Here is a 19,828-nt window from a genome sequence, read left to right on the forward strand (position 1 = left end):
CTCGGTGCATAAATTGTAGGTTCTGAATTAGTGCACCCCATGCTCATGCACTTACTGAGTTCTCTCTAAATAAAATTGATTCTACTCTTGCATACTTTTCTTTTTCTCCTTTGCACATCACACAATTAGAGCCCCCAAACGACATGAAACTTGGCAACTATGCTTCAATATTGTGTCAGTAAATTGTGGAGATTACAAAATAGCAGACAGAAAATAGCATTTCTGCATGTTACATTCAATTTATTTTTTGGAATCGCATATTAAAAAAGAAATTATGGGGTTTTACGTGTGAAAACTACGATCTGATTATGAGGGGAAACACAGGAAAGGCGGGAAATGGAAATTCAAGACGATGAGCAAAACGAGAACAAGGTCTAAGTAGGAGCCATTTCAACAAGTGGACTTGTCTTCTACAAGGCGACATATGCTTTCCTCACCACAGTATATATAGGCGGGGTTCTTCTAAAGGGGAGAGGGCGTAAGGCGGGTGGGAGTGGGAACGTGCAAACATGTGTTAGCGGCGAGGGTGTCGAATTTAGAATGAAGGAGTGCTGCGCAAAGGGCCAGGGACACGGCCGTCTGTCAATCACGTGTCGACACCTGTGCGTCAGCTGGCATGTCAACGGCATGCACAGCAGCCTTCTGTGATGGACATGGGCTATCGTGTCTCTGAAAGAGGTAATAGAATGACTGTTGTAGTCATCACCCGCGACACTGCAAGCAAGGAATCCGTGTCTGACAAGCGAAACGAATAAGAATCTGCACCAAGGACCATGATTATATCCACCACCTGAATGACCTTAAAACAATGTTAGCAGAAAGAAACTATCTACAAGTTGCTCTCGATAGAGCTTATGATTTCGCGTCAAGATTGGAGAGACAGTCAGAATTAGCGAAGGAACAGCCTACACGAGAACCTGACAGACCGCCGGCCTTTATAACAAAATATTCTAATGCACTTCCAAACATGAACATCCCACGAAAATATCACACAATATTATTACGATATTATTGGGAGATACTCAAGAGACGAGCCGCCGTGAGAACGATGACGAAGTGGGTCTGTGCCCTTGGCGCGAGTGAATGTCGGCCTGGTGCTCTGTCTCCAGTCCAGTGTAAATAGCCTGTAAATAGCCTCTTCCGTCTGTGTCTTTCTACACGGTAACATTCTGGTGGAGGTGAGTGATCCCCGTCCTTGCCATGGAACTCCGGAGTGGTCGGTACATCGAGCCTGTCGCCATGCTTCCCGGTAACGAGACTGCCTCTGCAATGGCTTCGGCTTGTCCGACTGCTCCAATCATCACGGTTGCCCAACATCGCGACCCTGCTGTGTTCTCTGGCCTGGAGGGACAGGACGTTGACAAATGGATCAAGCTATATGAACATGCCAGCGCTAATAACAGGTAGGACCCAACCATTATGCTCGTCAGTGTCATCTTTTATCTCGGCGGCACCCCACGCGTGTGCCACCAGACGCATGACGACGAGATAGCCAGTTGGGACAGTTTCAAAGAAAAGCTATGGGAACTGTTCAGCAACACCATTGGCCTCAAGGTTGCCACGAGAAAGGCTCTTGCATCTCGTGTTAAGACATCTACAGAGCCGTACGTTTCATACATCCTCGACGTCTTGGCTCTATGCCGCAAAGCTGACGATGCTATGTCTGAAGGAGATAAAGTGTCACATGTTATAAAAGGCATCGCCGCCGACGCTTTCAATTTGCTTGTTTTCGGCAACGTCTCGACAATCGACGCCATCATCAAAGAATGCCTTCGCCTTGAAAAGCTAAGAGCCGCCGCATCACACACCACATCACGCGGCTACCCAACACTGCTGCTATGTCGACATGTGAACGTCGACCATGTCAGGCCACCACCTGAGACGATGTCACCCATATTGTTCGCCGCGAGCTTGAGGCCTGTTCACCAGCTTTCGCTGCAACGCCTCCCGATCCGCCAGCAACCACAATTGCGATGATTCAGGCCGTCGTCCCACAGGAATTTGAGAACATGGGTTTGAACTCCGTGTGTTCAATGTCTCAAGCCAGCGCTCCCCAGTTCTCTACTGGCCCTCCCCGTCTCCGGCCGTCCTTTTCTGCCATATCTCGCCGTAACCCGTCCAAATGGCGTACCCCTGATGACAGGCGCATCTGCTTCCACTGTTGTCGCATCGGCCACGTCGCTCGTCACTGCTGCAACCTATGGCCACCACCTCCTCAGACATACGCTGCCATTTATTCCCGCACCTTTGGACCTTCTGTTCCCTATGCCACCCGTGATGAACCCACTGCCGCTGATGCCCCTGCTCCGAACCTTCGCTACAGCCGTTCGCCCTCACCTCGATGCCATCAGTCTCGTTTGCCCCAACCCCAGCGCTTCTCTTCGCTGCCTATCGCCTCCCGGACCCAGCCGGAAAACTAGGCACTGCAGCTTCTGGAGGTGAAGCTGCATTGTCGACCCTGCCCTCAAATCTTCTGCTCACGTTACCTATGAACCAAAACCTTCTTGACGTTGATGGCTATCCTGTCACTGCACTGATCGATACAGGTGCACATCTTTCTATTATGTGTTGCCTTCCGACGACGACTCAAAAAGCTCTTCACCCGTGTCGGCACGCGTAATCCGTGTCGTGGATGGTGGTACTGTGCCTATCGTCGGCATGTGTACGGCACGTGTCAGCATCGCCGGCCGCCACACTTCCTCTTCACCGTGATTGCTCAATGCCCCCACGACCTAATTCTCGGCCTCGACTTTCCCTCCGCACATTCTACCCTTATTGACTGCTCTGCCAGTACCCTTCAACTTGAGTTGTCGATTCTCGCAGAACCTTCTGACGCACCCCAGTGCCGCTTACGCCCCACCGGCTTTCTTTGCCTGCCGCCAAAGTCAATAGTCTTTATTGAACTGTTGTCTTCCCCACCAGTTCCTGATGGCGAGTACCTTGTCACTCCTCTGCCCAACATTCCACTACATTGTGACGTTACCGTGCCTCACACTAACTATTACTGCGAACCGCACTCACATACCTATCTTTAACTTTGGATTGGCAAAGCAAATTCTACCGCAAGGTATTTTCCTTGCCAACGTTGATTGTCTCGGCGACCATCACGTGGCAGCGTTATCAATTGATGGTTCTTGCGAGCTTCGCAGGCCCCTCGCGCCAGCCTCGGGTGCTGATCTCAACATAAAGAAAATGGTTGCGACGGACCTGTCCTCTGCGCAGGCTGAAGACCTTTGCCAAGTATTATCGTATTACCGAGATATTTCCGAGATATTTTCGACTTCGACAATCGCCCTTTAGGCCGAACGCTCGCAGTCAAGCATTGGATTTGTACTGGCAATGCTACGCCTATTCACTGACGACCGTATCGAGTTTCTGTGTCGGAATGCCGAGTAATTCAAACTGAAGTGAACAAAATGCTAGATAAAAACATCATTGAGCCTTCTTCGAGTCCCTGGGCGTCACCTGTGGTGTTGGTTAAGAAGAAGGACGGCACATGGCGTTTCTGTGTCGACTACCGTCCTCTGAACAACATTACTAAGACGGATGTCTACCCGCTCCCTTGTATAGATGATGCCCTTGACTGCTTCCACGGTTCTAGCTATTTCTCTTCTATTGATCTTCGTTCTGGATACTGGTAGATTGCTGTTGATGATATGGACAGAGAAAAAACTGCGTTCATTACACCTGATGGCCTATACCAATTTAAAGTAATCCTGTTTGGATTATGCAAAGCCCCTGCCACCTTTGAGCGTATGATGGACTCCTTGCTCCAAGGTTTCAAATGGTCCACATGCCTCTGCTACCTCGACGACGTCATTGTCTTCTCACTAACGTTCGACACTCACCTTGAGCATCTAACAACTATACTTGATGTATTTTGAAAGGCAAAGCTGCAACTTAACTCGTCCAAATGTCATTTTAGCCACTGTCAACTTACTCTTCTAGGCCATCTCGTTGACGCTTCCGGAGTACAGCCTGATCCCGACAAAACTCTCGCTGTCCGAGACTTTCCGGCTCCAAAGACAGCCGCAGACGTCCAAAGTTTTGTAGGACTATGCTCGTACTTTCGTTGTTTTGTTCCAGATTTTGCGACAATTGCTAGACCCCTCACTGATCTTTTGAAGAAAGGCGTACAATTCTCATGGGGCACTTCAGAAGCCACCGCCTTCTCTCGTCTCGTCACTCTTCTAACCTCACCACCCATTCTCGCCCACTTCGACCCTGGTGCCCCTACAGAATTGCGTAAAACCCGCCGTGGTTGCTCAGTGGCTATGGTGTTGGGCTGCTGAGCACGAGGTCGCGGGATCGAATCCCGGCCACGGCGGCCGCATTTCGATGGGGGCGAAATGCGAAAACACCCGTGTGCTTAGATTTAGGTGCACGTTAAAGAACCCCAGGTGGTCAAAATTTCCAGAGTCCTCCACTACGGCGTGCCTCATAATCAGAAAGTGGTTTTGGCACGTGAAACCCCAAATATTATTATAGAATTGCGTACAGATGCCAGTGGTCATGGCGTAGGTGCCGTCTTAGCCCAGCGTCAGCGTGGCCAGGATCACGTTATTGCTTATGCGAGCCACCTCCTACCACCATCGGAGCGCAACTATTCCATTACGGAACGAGAATGTCTTGCTGTTGTCTGGGTGGTTGCGAAGTTTTGTCGTTACCTTTACGGTCGCCCTTTTTCCATAGTCACTGACCATCATGATCTCTGCTGGCTCTCATTGCTAAAAGATCCTACAGGCTCGCCTGGTCGATGGGCTTTGAGGCTATAAGAATTTTCATATTCCGTGGTGTACAAGTCTGGCCGCCTGCACCAAGACGCTGACAGCTTGTCGCGTTACCTTGTTGACGACCCTGACTCCTCCAATATTACCAGTGCTGCTTGCGTATTCTCTTTATCACAACTGCTTCATTTCGCCGACGAGCAACGTCGTGACACCTACATCAGAGCACTCATCGACCGTTTGAACACTCCGACCGATGCCACTCTACGCCTCTTCGTCCTCCGCAACAGTACTCTGTACCGTCATAACCTTCATCCGGACGGCTCTGAGTTCCTACTTGTCATACCTAAACACCTCCGCTCAACCTTTCTAGAAGAGCTTTACGACGCACCAATGGCAGGACATCTCGGCGTATCTCGACACCCTCGTGTTGCTTTGGTCACCATCACGTAAAGTTGACCTTTGTGAGAAACTGCTTTCCTGTTATAGAGGCCCATATCGCGTGCTCCATCGGCAGGCAAGTCCATCGTGTACGTCTTGTGGCTGCTGCGAGACATTTCAGCATGTTATATTTGAGTGTCTCGCTTTCAGTGCACAGGGCATGTCGCTAGTGAGAGACTATCATCTGCTTGGCCTGCGGTGTACGACACTCGACGAATGTTTGTACCCCAGTGGTTGTGCGTCTAAACGTGACCAGGCTTATCGAGCTCTACTTACTTGTCTAGAGTTAAATAACTTAGGTTCACGTTTGTAGCGTCGAAACTATTCTATTCAACATTCTGTAGTAGCGTGACCTTCAGTGACCGGCCCTACTGTCTGTGATCTGTACTGTGTTCTACATTATTCTTTAGATTTGTCCTGTTGCTCTTCCTTTCCTCTTTCCTCCCCTCCTTCCTATCTTCCGTCTCTGTGTTTCTGTCGCCTCCCTTCTGAAGAGTAGGCAGGAGTTGTGCCCCTTCCGGTGGCAGTTGCCAGCCTGCTCCTCGCTTTCCCTTTCCTGTTAATTGTATATATGTGCTCAAAACAAATAATAATAATCAATAATTAAGGGTAAGCATAATGTCCAATATGGTGCCTCCTGGGGTGGAGCAACCATAGTTGAGCTCTCGCCAATTAATAAAGGGCAAATTAAAATCACCAGTTATTATTAGACTTTTTCCCTGAAATTGTAGTGCGTGATCGTGCAATTGGTACAAGTACAAGTCATCAGTATCGGGAGGGTGAAAAACAGCAACAAGAACAAACGTAATATCAAAAAACGCGACTCTCAAAAGCAGGCCTTCATGGTTATCAATTTGGTCAAGTACTTGTACGTCGACCCTCTTTTGAGCAACGACAGCTACGCCGCCACCACGTGAGCCTCTATCCTGTCTGTACAACTGATAGGCCGGTGAAACAACTTCATCGTCTCGAATTAACTCATTTAGCCAAGTTTCTGTTATGACGCAGACATGTGGATCATACAGCAGCAGCAAATCTTCAAGTTTATCCAATTTATTCACAACACTTCGAGAATTCAGAGAAAGCAAGCGCAGCTGGCAAGGCTGTAGTCGCTAGCTAGGTGCAACCGCTGCAAGGTTTCGGCAAGCACTTTTTGGTTTTGGCACTGCTTTGCGTAAATGGGAGCCATCGTCTCACGTGTAAGAGCAGTCATCAACACAAAGTCTATCGTGTACCAGAGACACCTTCTTCCCGGCTTCCTTATCAGTCATAGCACTGTCCCAAAGTAGCTTACGCCCTCTGAGTGTGTCTGCGCAGTAGTCATATTGATTAGAAATTTGCGTTCCTTTTAGTTTTTTTACGTTGTTCCAGACCGCTTGCTTTTCCCTGTAATCTTGGAAATAAAGAATAATTGGACGATTCGGCTTTAGCTGGCCAAGCCTGTGAATGCGGGCAACCAACAAGCAGGTGGCGCCCATTTTATCTTGAAATAGTTCTTTTATAATGGTAGTTAGCAGGGTTTCTTCCAATTCTGCAAGTGTTCATTATGCAAAATAGAAGTGAGGCGTGCAGACAGGACACAAGAGTAGAGAAGTGGACAACACGAACGCCGACTATCAACTGAAGGGGGCACTGAGGCGAAAAAAGAAAGAAGGCACAAAACTCATCTGCGCATGCACAGGAATGGTAACACCACGTGTCAATCGGGTAAACGTGCCGGCCTACGTGAGAGATAACTGTTCAGGTACTTAATCTCTTCCTTATGTAAAGTAATCGAAGGCTGACTCACGCACGCACTTCCACCATTATAGATATGCCATGCCTCTACCATAAGACGCGTATCTTCATTCTCATGCCTGTACAATATCGCGCATTCATCTAACTCTGGCGTGCAGTTACAATCTCGGCAATGAAGCGAAAGATTAGAAGGCGATCCACCGGTTAACGACCTTTTATGTTCCATTAGCCTCTGATTGATACACCGTCCCGTTTGCCCTACGTAGAACTGGCCACAGCTAAGGGGAATATTATAAACCACACCCATACGACAGTCAGTAGAACAGTTGTTCTTATTGTGCTTCACTGGACAAATATCTGTTCGTTTTTTGCCTTTTACCCGCTCCTTTTTATTCTGTACAGCAGCGCATATCTTACCTAGCTTATTGGGAGCAGTGAAAGCAACATTAACATCATATCTACTAGCAACTTTTTTAAGCCTGTGCGACACTGAATGAATATACGGAATAGCCACTACTCTTTTTTTGCTATTACTGCTTTCTGTAATCACGTCCGTCCCTCTCGAAACCGACTTCTTTAGGCGCTCAGCCACAGTGGCCACCGCTACACTAGGATACCCTCCTTCTAATAGACGCCGGACCTGCGCATTAAAACTGGCGCTCATTTTGTGCATGCACGATCTGGTGAGGGAAGACTTAAGGCACGACATGGCAATTCCGTTTTTTACTAATTTAGAATGCTTGGATTGAAAGTTTAGCAACGGCTTCGAAGATCTTGGGGAGTACTGCCAACAAACATGATTTTGTTCGAAGATCAAGGAAATGTCAAGAAACTGAATTACGCGTCGCTGAGGAAATTCCTTGGTAAACTTTAATCCTCCCCCATAAAGTTTAAATTGCTCACTTACTGAGGTAGCAGCGGAATCGAATTCTTCCCTATTACAGAAAATCAGGTAATCATCAACGTACCGAAATATCTTGATAACGCTATCACCTAAGGCTTTCTCTAAGCAGTTGTCAACCTTACTCAGGTAAATGTTGCTAAGAATAGGGGCAACCTTTGAGCCAATACAAATGCCTGATTTCTGCAGAAAAACGCCATCTCTCCACCCAATCAGTGTCGACTTCAAGTACATTGAAAGAATTTCTAGAAAAGCTCCCGTGGAAACACCGCATCTGTCAATAAAAGCCGACTCTTGCACTTGTTCTTTAATGCACTCATTTACGGAATTTAGCAACCCGTCATGCGGCAAGGAATAATACAGGTCTTCGATATCCATACTAAAAGCAGTACAATCACCAGGATTTTCCTCTCTCAAATACTGAACTAGTGCCTGAGAATTACGCAGGCAAAAGGGGTCTGAAAAAACTAGAGAAGCTAGGCAGTTCTGAAGGTAACTAGCGACACAGACCTGCCACGTCCCTTTCTCTGACACTATAGCACGAAAAGGAATTTCTTGTTTATGGGTCTTGGCCGAGAAAAACAGTGGCTGGTCTCGTTCCCCTGGCTGGCTTTCCACCCGGGCTGTCCTCCCCGCCATGCCTCTACCATAAGACGCGTATCTTCATTCTTATGCCTGTACAATATCGCGCATTCATCTAACTCTGGCTTGCAGTTACAATCTTGGCAATGTAGCGAAGGATTAGAAGGCGATCGACCGGTTAACGACCTTTTATGTTCCATTAGCCTCTGATTGATACACCGTCCCGTTTGCCCTACGTAGAACTGGCCACAGCTAAAGGGAATTTTATAAACCACACCCATACAACAGTCAGTAAAACTGTTGTTCTTATTGTGCGTCACTGGACAAATATCTGTTCGTTTTTTGCCTTTTACCCATGCCATGCTACATGCTTTTTTTTGCTACATTGCCGAGATTGTAACTGCAAGCCAGAGTTAGATGAATGCGCGATATTGTACAGGCATAAGAATGAAGATACGCGTCTTATGGTAGAGGCATGGCATATCTATAATGGTGGAAGTGCGTGCGTGAGTCAGCCTTCGATTACTTTATATAAGGAAGAGATGAAGTGCCTTAACATTTATCTCTCACGTAGACCAGCGCATGTACCCGATTGACACGTGGTGTTACCATTCCTGAGCATGCGCAGATGAGTTTTGTGTCTTCTTTCATTTTTCGCCTGAGTGCTCCCTTCAGTTGATAGTCGGCGTTCGTGTTGTCCACTTCTCTACTCTTGTGTCCTGTCTGCACGCCTCACTTCTATTTTGCATAATGAATACCCACCAACTAGCTCAGCTTTCTGTCGTTCTGCAAGTGTATCAGGAACACCGAATACAGTCAGGTTTGACCGGCGGCTTCTATCCTCTAAATCAACTAATTTTTCTTGCTGCATGTGAAGCGTCTTTTCTATTTCCACTAAGCCAATACCTTCATTCAGGGAAGTCTTGTTTTTTCATTCTTTCACTTCGTCTTCTAGTCTTGTCAAACGGGCACCAAAGCTATATATATAAATTTTTCCGTAGTCTCCAGGCAGTCTTTCAAGTAGGATATATTAGATTTAATCAACTTCTGACCTTCCACAAGCATTGCTAACATCTCCTCTACCGTAGGTCCAGGACTTTCCTCTGCATCGCCACAAACAGTTTGCAAACACAAAAACAGTTGTACGCAGTGCATACGCAAGTGTGTGGGCACGGCATGACAACCAGGAATCTGTTATCACTTCTCAAGGAACTGCAACTAACCTGTAAGATGACAACTAAATGCATGATGAGTGATCTGCGCCCATCGCCTTCACCGTGCCGACTGAACTTACGACTGTCTTACAGACTGAACGCCTGTAAGACAACAACAAAATGCATGATGAGTGACCTGCGCCTAGCACTTTTGCCGTGCCTGTGACATATCGGAATGCAAAGTTGTCAGGATAGTCACTGGCGACCATCAGCTTGGTAGTTGTGTCGATACAAGAGGTTGTTTAGGACAGTGATATGAGCAGCTTGGCGACGCAGGGGATGGGAGATACAGGCATAACACATAGGAGATGCAAAAGAGGCCAGCCAGGGATTCTTGCGCTGTTTTGATGTGACGGTGTCGATGTCGACCGAAGACACGACCATAAAGGTGGAGAGCTAGGTGGTGTCGACTGGCAGCGGAGAGCATGACAGAGCGTCGGCGTCAGTGTGCTTGCGGCTGGAGCAGTGGACTACATCTACCTCATAGTCTTGATTGTGAAGAGCCCAGCAGACGAGGTGTCCAGATGTGTGTTTTGAAAAGGATAACCAATGAAGGGCATGTTGGTCAGTTACCACGTTGAATGGCTGGCCACATAGATAAAGGCGAAATTTTCGAAGTGCCCAAACGATAGCCTGACATTATTTTTCGGTGATGCTATAGTTGCGTTCTGTTTCTGTCAATGGACAACTGGCGTAAGCAACGATGTACTCAGAGTAGCCAGATTTGTGTTGCGCAAGGACAGCGCCAAGGCCACTACCGCTGGCATGCACTTCAGTTGGGGCAGTGGGGTCTTAGTGTCGCAGTATAGGTGGAGACGTGAGGAGATGGCATAAGATCAAGAACCTGGTGTCACATGTAGGAGACCAGGAGAATAGGTCATTGGCACCACTTAAGAGTTGTGTCAGAGGTGATATAAGCGAGGCAAAGTTGCAAACAAAGCGTCTGAAATAAGAACAGAGGCCGATAAAGGTGCAGAGCTTTTTAAGTGTCTTAGGTTTTGGAAACTCTGCCACAGCACAAAGTTTTGATGGGTCGGGGCAGATTTCATCTTGCGGTACAACATCGCCCTAGAATCATGAGCTTGTGCACGGCGAACTGGCACTTTTTCAGGTTAACTTGCAGGCCTGCATTGGTCAAGGACGTCAGCACTTGCCTAAGGCAGAGAAAATGTGTGTTGAAATTGGGTGCGAGCACAACAATGTTGTTGAGGTAGCATAAACACGTGCTCCATTTTAGACTGTGCAAGATATTGTCATTCATTCGTTCAAATGTTGCAGGCACATTGCGTAGTCCAAATGGCATCACATTAAATTTGTATAAACTGTCTAGAGTAATGAATGCAGTTTTAGGGTGATCAACTGCTGACAATTGGACCAGCCAGAAGCTACAGCATGAATCCAATGTAGAGAAGAATTCAGAACCTTGCAAGTTGTTCAGAGCATCGTCAATGTGCAGTAGAGAGTAGGTGTCTTTTCATTTTATCTTATTAAGATGGCAATAGTCAATGCAGAACCAAATGGAACCATCTTTTTTTTTGTGATGAGAACCACCGGTGATGCCCACAGACTATAGAAAGGTAGAATGACACTGTGCTGAAGCATGCCGTCAACGTGCTCACTGATGACCTGGCACTCCTTGGCTGAGACACGGTACAGGCGCTGCCGCAATGGCACATTGGAGCCAGTGTCGATGTGATAGCTGATGGTCGATATGCGGTCCAAAGTAAGCCGAGTGATGTCAAAAGAAGAATGAAACTGGGCAAGCAGGTGAAGAAGCTGGGAGCATTGCTAGGAAGTAAGGTCATTGACAATAAAAGGAGTGAACACATAGGTGATGGCGAAGGAGAAGTGAAAAGTGCACAAAAGTCAGTGAGCTCTGCATCTGAAGCATCCGGCACGTCAATAATAATCATGTCATCAAGGGGCTGAACACGGCCAAGTGCTTTGCAGTGGAGAGCTGTCAGTGGTGTAGTGTAATTGGATTGCAGACAACTATGGAGCTGAGGCCGGCTGAAATGTCAAGTGTGTTGAAAGGAAGGGGAATGTCTTTGTGGGCTATGAAGAGGTCTGAAGGACTGAAGAGGATGTAGCGTTCAGAGACAGTGGCGCAGAAAACGGGAGCAACGGCAGACGAGTACAGTGGTATATCAATGTCTTCCCGAAGGACCAGCTTAGTGGGAAGGGAAGCGGTGCTGGCAAGGGGCACATCACACAGAGGCGATAGTTCGACTTCAGCATGTGCAAAGTTGACAGTGTTATTTCGTGAGAAAAAATCCCAACCAACTACAATGTCGTGAGAGCAGGACGGCAGAACCGTAAACTCGACAATGTAGGGAAAACCCTGAATAACAACTCTTGCTGTGCATGCTGCTGAAGGCTAAACTGGCTGGGTGCTTGCTGTGCGGAGAGAAAACCCAGGAAGTGGCATTGTAAGTTTTTGTAGAGCATGAGAGAGGTGTTCGTTTAGTACAGACATGGCTACTCCAGTATCAATTAGCGCAGTACACCGTCTGGCACTCTTTGTCCATACCTCGCCCTTGTGCCACTAAAAACCACACATTCATTCAGGTATGCTGTCAACAGTAAAGTCGACAATGTTCGAAGGTGACATTGGAGGACTTGTAAAGCTCGACGGTGACACAGTTCATACTGTGGAAAGATAGACATTTGGGTGAGTTGGTTCTGGTTGAACATCTTGAAGGGGCAGCGCAATAGGACGAAGACAGAAGGCAGGAACACACAGGACAGTGCTGAACTCACAACTAGCTTTATTCGAAGGCATACATAAACTTAAGCACACAACCCAAGCCACGTGCTCTCCCACCGATGGCATCATTATCAGTGCACAGGCTAAAAACGCAAAACCCTGTAATCTAATGTTACACTATGAGGTGGCTTAAAAATTCAAATTCACTGTCATGCAAATTTAACGATGGCATGCTTACACAATGTGACCCTTTTTTCCTGATATAGTAGGCCTCAATAATCTCCCTCGTGGTCTGATTTTTATGCGCGGAAAGTATTGTGGTGTTTTTATAGGTTGGAGTGCACCCATGCTCAGAGCAATGCCACGCGACATGCGAGTAGGCGTTACCCGTTAGCGAGCGCCTATGCTCAGACAATCTAATATTTAGGCAACGACCTGTTTGACCTATATAGATGTGTCCACAGGAAAATGGAAGCTCGTAAACAACTCCCATTCTACAGTGCACAAACGGGGAAGTATGCTTAACAGTACAGCCTTTCCCAGCATGAGTGGAGGCAGCCTGAGCCAATTTCCTATCAATCTTACCACAAATTTTGATAATCTTATTAGGGCAGAAAAACAACCTTTACATCAAACCTGCCTGCTACATTTCTGAGGCTGTGTGATAGTTTATGCACATATGGAATTACAACCAGTTTTTTCTTCTTGTTAGCAGGCTCTGGTTTGTTCATTCTTGTGGGTGCTCCTAATTTTACACGCTTAACAAGCTTCTGTACGGTCATGCAAATAGCATTCTCTCGAAAACCTGCCGCTCTCAAGCGCTCCAGTTGTTTTAAGAAACTTTTAGACGTCTGGTGAAAACACGATTTCGAAAGTGCAGAAAACAGAACCGAAAAAGCAATGCCATTTTTTACCACCTTGGAATGTGGTGAGTGAAAATTTAAAATTGGTTTTTCTGGCCTTGGGCAATGCATCCAGCACACATGCTTATCGGTTAGTTTGAGCATCGTATCTAAAAATTGTAGCTCGTTCTTATCTGGCACTTCATGTGTAAAAACTAACCCTGAGCCACATTTGTGGAATACTTGAAGTACATTATGAACCATTTGTTGAAAATTAGTACTCTTTACAAAGATCAGAAAATCGTCAACATATCTTAGCACTTTGAATGTTCGGTCATCTAGGTTACCTTCTATATTTTTGTCTACGCTACCTAGGAAAATGTTAGTTAGTACCGGTGCAACCTTGGAGCCAATGCAAATGCCAGATTTTTGCCGGTATAAATTTACTTTCCATTGAACAACAGTTGAAGCTAAGTAAAAAGAGAGATTCTCGAGAAAACTGCTGACAGATATACCACAGCTGCTAGAAAATTTAAGCTCATCATTGTCCTCGGTGATGCACAGTTTGACGCTTATCATTAGTTTGTTATGTGGAATGTTATAGTACAGGTCTTGAACATCGATGCTAAAGATATTACAATCACCAGGATTAGATTGAATGAGGAAGCTGATGAGATCATCCGAGTTTTTTACCACAAACGGATCTCTGATCACCAATGATTGCAAATGCCTTTGTAAGTATCCTGAGACAACCCGCTGCCATGTATCCTTTTCCGTGACTATTGCTCGAAGTGGAATGTCAGGTTTGTGGGTCTTTGCTGCGAAGAAAATATCCAAATTAAGACTTTTTGCCTTTTTTACTGATGAAGCTAGTTGCTCAAGGTTGTGGTTGTGCAGCAGCGACAGTGCGCGCTCCTTAACTTTAGCGGGCTTTAGATCTACTGCTGTGAAATTCTTTTCTATTGCATCTTGCGCTTTTTTTCAGAAGATATTCTCTGGTACTGCAACAAACAACCCTTCCTTATCAGAGGTCAAAATGTGAAGGTTTCAACTCACAGCATAGTCTACACAATTGTTTACAGTCTTATTCTTCGAGCGCTTCTCTCCTGATCGTCCCAGCACATCCACACACTCTGCTATGAAGTGTGGTCTTTCTTCGTCGGACCCCCGGTAGGTGACTGTCCTAGCCATAGTAACCTTCTCCGCCGGGGTGAGGCTTGGCTTGTGGGCGAATTTCGGGCCAAGACCAAGGGTTCTTCTGTGCTGTTCTGGTATAGTCTCGTCGCCAAGAACCAACACTTTTGCTTCGGGCATCTTCTTCTTTTGTGGTATTGGAAGGATAGGCCAGGCGCTGTTCCACGTCCAATCGGCTATATGATAGGATGTTTTATGCCACTCCAGGAAATCCCTTCTGCTCTTACCTTTGTCTTTTTCCTGCGAGCAGGCTGTACGGAGACAATCTTTGAGGTACCGGGCTTGATTCATCCATTCCGTGCATAAAAATCAGACCACGAGGGAGATTAGTGAGGCCTACTATATCAGGAAAAAAGGGTCGCATTGTGTAAGCATGCCATCGTTAAATTTGCATGACAATGAATTAGAATTTTTAAGCCGCCTCATAGTGTAACATTAGATTACAGGGTTTTGCGTTTTTTACCTGCGCACTGATAATGACGCCATCGATGGAAGAGCACGCTTGGGTTGTGTACATAAGTTTGTGTATGCCTTCGAATAAAGCTAGTTGTGAGTTCAGTGCTGTCCTGTGTGTTCCTGCCTTCTGTCTTCGTCCTATTGCGCTGCCCCTTCAAGATGTTCAACAGTTCCTACGTCGTGAACTGCGGCGCTTGGCTTCCCTCTTAAGTGGGTAAAGGATGCTGACGCATGGGAGACAACGAGCAACGATGCGGGGAATGTGAACGATGTGCAAGTAAGGGGTGCTCGGCTGGTGGCCTGCTTGACTGCTGATTAAAGTAAGCGTCATGGAAAGGTTGCGCGTCAGTGTAGGGAGGTGCCGGCGTAAAGCCATTAGAGTGCAGCATGCGTCGGTGGCTGAATCATGCAACATGTCCGGGTATACCACAGGCATAACATATGGGTCTGTTGTTCTGCATGCGCCCAGGATTTACAAAGGCTTACAAATAATTACAAAGTTAACTGGCAGGCCGGTTAACGGGATGATGAATATGTGGTAGCGGCCGAGGATGTATCATATCAAGTGGTTGGTGAGGAGGCTGCACGGTGACAGAGGTGTAAGTGAGGGGAGCGGCAACAGGGTGCTGCTGATTCTGCATTAATAGAGTTTCAGCAACTTGCTCTTCAATAACTCGCCGGAGCATCGGGGCGAGCTGTGTAGGAGGTGGTTGCGGCAGTGTTGTTGTTGGGGCAGCTCAGCGAAGGGTAGTTGAGAAAGCTGAGCCACAATGGCAGAAATATGGAAAATATTTTGAGATCCGTGACATCACAGTCTCTTAACAAAACCTTAGCAAGTCTCATTTCATGAATTTCATAACAAAACGTTAGCACTGGTGCTAAGATTTTGGCATGAAATTCATGAAATGAGACTTTGACCTTCATCTCCTCCATGAAAACTGTGTTAAGCGCAAAAAGACAGACACAAGAAAGACGACAGGACAAGGCGCTAGCGCCTTGTCCTGTCGTCTTTCTTGTGTCTGTCTTTTTGCGCTTAACACAGTTTTCATGGATTCGCACCAACTAGCCCGCCAACGCATTGTGCTTCATCTCCTCCTTTATTAATTGAGCAGTTACAGCAGAACTGAAGAAAATTAAGTTATGAAGGTACTGTTTACCACTTTGAGCTGATTTAATGTTTCCTTTAATACCCAATGAGGGTTGAGTGTCAGACTTTCTTTGGACAGTCATCAAGCTTGCCTTTGAAGAAATTGATATGCTTCACAAGCAGTGAAGTTGTCAGCATAGTAAAGCACCAAGATATTTGGACACATCTGTAAAATTCAAAGCAGCATGTTTTAGCCAGCTGCTCACTGCCACAGTGCTGCTGCTAAGTGAATGGATGTGTGAAATTTTCAGCTTAGGTGATGGCATAGTCGAAAAAGCTGTTTTCTGTAGAAAAAATGTGGTGAGTGCTAATAATGTACTGCAGGTACCAGCAGACCGGTGTGCGCTGGCTGTGGGAGCTGCACAGGCAGGGCTGTGGGGGCATTGTGGGTGACGAGATGGGCCTGGGCAAGACCGTCCAGACAATTGCCTTCCTGGCGGGCCTGAGGCACAGCCATCTGCGCACTCCTGGCGACAGGTAGGCTGCATCATTGCTGGACTATGTGGACGACTGGTGTGTGGCAGTTAAAAAACAAGGCTGCCTTGCTGGTTGGTTGGTGCTCTGCCGCGTTGTTCCTTTCAAGCGCCACTTAATTGAGTTCATTGAAAATTTAGTTGTATTACATGCTGTGCATCTTTAGAATTACAAGGGCAGAATCATTTGAGAATTTTCAATTCGTCAGTGAGCTCAATCAAGGTACAGAATGTGGACACCGTGCAATAGCTCCCCAAAAGACATCAGCCTTATTATTCAGGGTGTCTACCAACCGTGAAAGCCGGGAATTCTCAGGGATGTTGAATAGTCTAGAAATAATACTCAGGGAAAACTCGGGGAACTTGTGCTTCTATCAGGGAAAATGAGCAGTAATTTTGTTCGGGAGCTAAAGTCACGATAATGCCGGCTCGAGTGACAGAGAAGAATCGTAACGAATCCTCTTTGACGCCGAGTCGTGCGCGCTGGAGGAGTTGCCAGTGTATAGTCAACGACCGACTTTCCGGACGCCCGATAATTCGCACGGCTTCGCGGCACCACCACGTGCCCCATAGAGTCAATGTATAAGAACGTCTGCAATTTCGGATGCGAGAACCCTTCACCGCGTCCGATGTTCCGAAATGTTTGCCATGACCGCAGGTCCGAAATGGAATTAATCAAAGCCACCTCCGTCGCCGCCATTTTTATTACCTTGTCCCCTTCGAACCGGTGCATGCAGTTCCGCTGGGAGCCGTATCCAGCACTGCGGAAACGCTAGGCCTAGCTGCTTCGACATTCGCTATTATGCTTGCCGTTCTGTGCTGTGTGTTTCATTGAAATAATTCGCCGCTGTCAGCAATGGCCCCAACTCCGCCTTTGGGTCCTCGCGATTGGCTTCGAAGCTAGGAAAGCACAGCGCGATGCATAATGCCGGTTCCCGAAAGTCAGCTTCGTCTCAATACGGCAGTGTTACGCGGTGAAGCATACGCAAAAGTATTGTGGCGAAGCATAATTGGTGTGGGAAGGGGCAATTGTTACGGGACACAGTATGTATTCCTTAATTATACACGCGTGCACCCGGTATTTCCTGTCAAAGTACGACCACCGATATGCCTAATATGTGTACCGACAGGCCTTCAGAGCATTTTCGAATGTGCCTGTGGCGGTTTGAGCTCTTAAGGGCAGTAAATGACATGCATTCTTTTTCCAACTGGCCGATTTTTCGGACGTTTTCGCGGCCCCTAGGGAGTTCGAAAAATCAGACGTGGACTGTGCAACTGACCAAGAAGATGCTTGAAATGGTACGTGGGGCGAACGAGTGGTGGAATGAGGATTTTATTTACTTTATTTATTTTATTTACAGAATACTGCAGGCCAACTTGTGACCCAGGCAGGAGGGAATTCGTTCATAGAGTAATGCAATTAAATACGTTCAAAGAAAAGAAGGGCATATGAAATATGAAATACATTGAATCATATGAGGTACATTGAAGGATGATATAAATACATAAAAAACACATTCTACAAGCATACAATGCAAGGGATTGAATTGAAAGGAGAGAAATGTTTACAGTACCAGTTTACACAGTTTTTTTTTTCATGCTAACACGCATGAAAGTACTCATGCGGTCGCACGTTTATTTGAAATGCAGTTTTTCAATGGCATGTAATATGTTATTGGACAGGAATACATCGGCCGGCAGAGAGTTCCAATCATTTATTGTTCTAAGAAAGAAGGAAAATTTAAAGCAATTTGTACTTCCGAAAATAAGGGTTATCTTGTCGGGGTGATAATTTCTGGTAGCTCTAGCTGGTAGCGGCTGGAGACAGGGTGAATGACCAAGTTGTAGTTCCCTTTTCCAGAGGCAAAAAAGCAATGTTAGGTGTGCTACCTTTCTTCGGGATTCTAGGGTGGCAATATTATTTTCAATAATCAATTGAGAGGGGGAGTCATATCGTCCATAACAATTATATATGTAGCGGACGGCAAGCCTGTTTATGTTTTCCAGTTTTTTAATATTTTTTTTCGTGAATGGTCCCAGACGACGCAAGCATATTCTAATCACGACCTTACGAGTGTGTTGAATGCCAATTGTTTCACGGATGGAGGAGAATGTTTCAGCTTGTGTCTCAGTAGGCCGAGTTTACGTCGAGCAGACGCACAAACATTATCAATGTGTTGTGACCAGGTTAGACGATTGTTGATGGTTACACCCAAATATTTAAAGGAGTCTGTTTCAGAGACCGCGGATTGATTAATAGTGTATTGATACGCTAGAGGGTGTTTTTTGTTGGTAATGCGCATAAAAACCGCTTTTTTTCTTCATTAATTTTCATTTCCCAGGTGTCGCACCAGTCAGAAAACGCAGTAAGACTTTTACTCAGGATCACTTGATCATTGGCATCTTTAATCTCTTTGTAAAGTAAACAGTCGTCCGCGAACAATTTAATACTCACACTATCGTCTATGTATGCTGTTATGTCGTTAATGTATACTAGGAAAAGTAGCGGTCCAAGCACGCTTCCCTGCGGCATTCCCGAATTTACGGGGAGACATCCAGAGTAATGGCGCTCAACATTGATGAATTGTCTGCGCTTGCTCAAATATGCACAGATCCAGTTTACAATGTTAGGTGGAAACCCATAGTTGCTTAGTTTTGTTATCAAACCGAGAGACCCTATCGAAGGCTTTGCTGAAATCAAGGAATATAACATCAACCTGGCCGGCTTTATCAAAAACGGAGGCAAAAGCGTAGACACTAGAGAGAAGCTGAGTAGTGGTAGACAGCCCCTTACGAAAGCCGTGTTGGCACGAGGACAGAATACCACGTTTTTCAAGAAATTCCGTGATGTAATTTGAGATAATATGCTCTAAAAGCTTGCAAGATGTAGCCATCAGTGATATAGGGCAATAGTTTGATAGTAATGTAAGGTCGCCTTTCTTAAATACAGGCACAACACGAGCGACCCGCCAGTCTGATGAAACGATGCCACAAGATAAGGACGAGTGGAAAATTACGAGAAGAAAATGTGAAAGCCACTCAGCATAGCGACGAAGAAAAGCATTAGAAATGCCGTCAGGACCGCATGTCTTTTTTGTGTTTAGATTTAAGAGCATAGAAGATATACCCTCGTATGTTATAAAATCAGAATTTACGTTTTCCACATCTTCAGCAATGACCGGAGAGCACTGATTAGACTCAGAGAAGATAGAATGGAAGTAATGATTAAATTTGGATGCCTGGTGTTGCTTATCCTGAATTATCTGACCATCAATCTTTAGGTGGTCAAGAGCTTGCCTCTTATAGTTCAAATGTCGCAAAATTTTTCAGGGTCAGTCTTAAGAAATTGGGTGAGCGTGTGGGAGCAATAAAACTGTCTACCTGCTCTATTTTTTTTTTTGAGTGTT

The 19,828-nt window shown here is 46.1% G+C and overlaps 1 protein-coding gene across 4 annotated transcripts in view; it reads left to right on the plus strand.

The window, feature by feature from the left end:
* The window catches only part of LOC142568468 (DNA excision repair protein ERCC-6-like), a 595,812-nt gene that overhangs the window by 201,399 nt on the left and 374,585 nt on the right, over positions 1-19,828 (plus strand). For all 4 annotated transcript variants that reach the window (XR_012825434.1, XM_075678394.1, XM_075678392.1 and 1 more), the window contains one exon: positions 16,273-16,425. Coding sequence is in view for 3 of the 4 variants with exons in the window: in XM_075678394.1 (XP_075534509.1) it covers positions 16,273-16,425 (153 nt within the window). In the remaining variant the exon portion in view is untranslated. The remainder of the gene's footprint in view (positions 1-16,272; positions 16,426-19,828) is intronic.

This window comes from Dermacentor variabilis, unplaced genomic scaffold, assembly GCF_050947875.1.
Source record: "Dermacentor variabilis isolate Ectoservices unplaced genomic scaffold, ASM5094787v1 scaffold_19, whole genome shotgun sequence".
NCBI lineage: Eukaryota > Metazoa > Arthropoda > Arachnida > Ixodida > Ixodidae > Dermacentor > Dermacentor variabilis.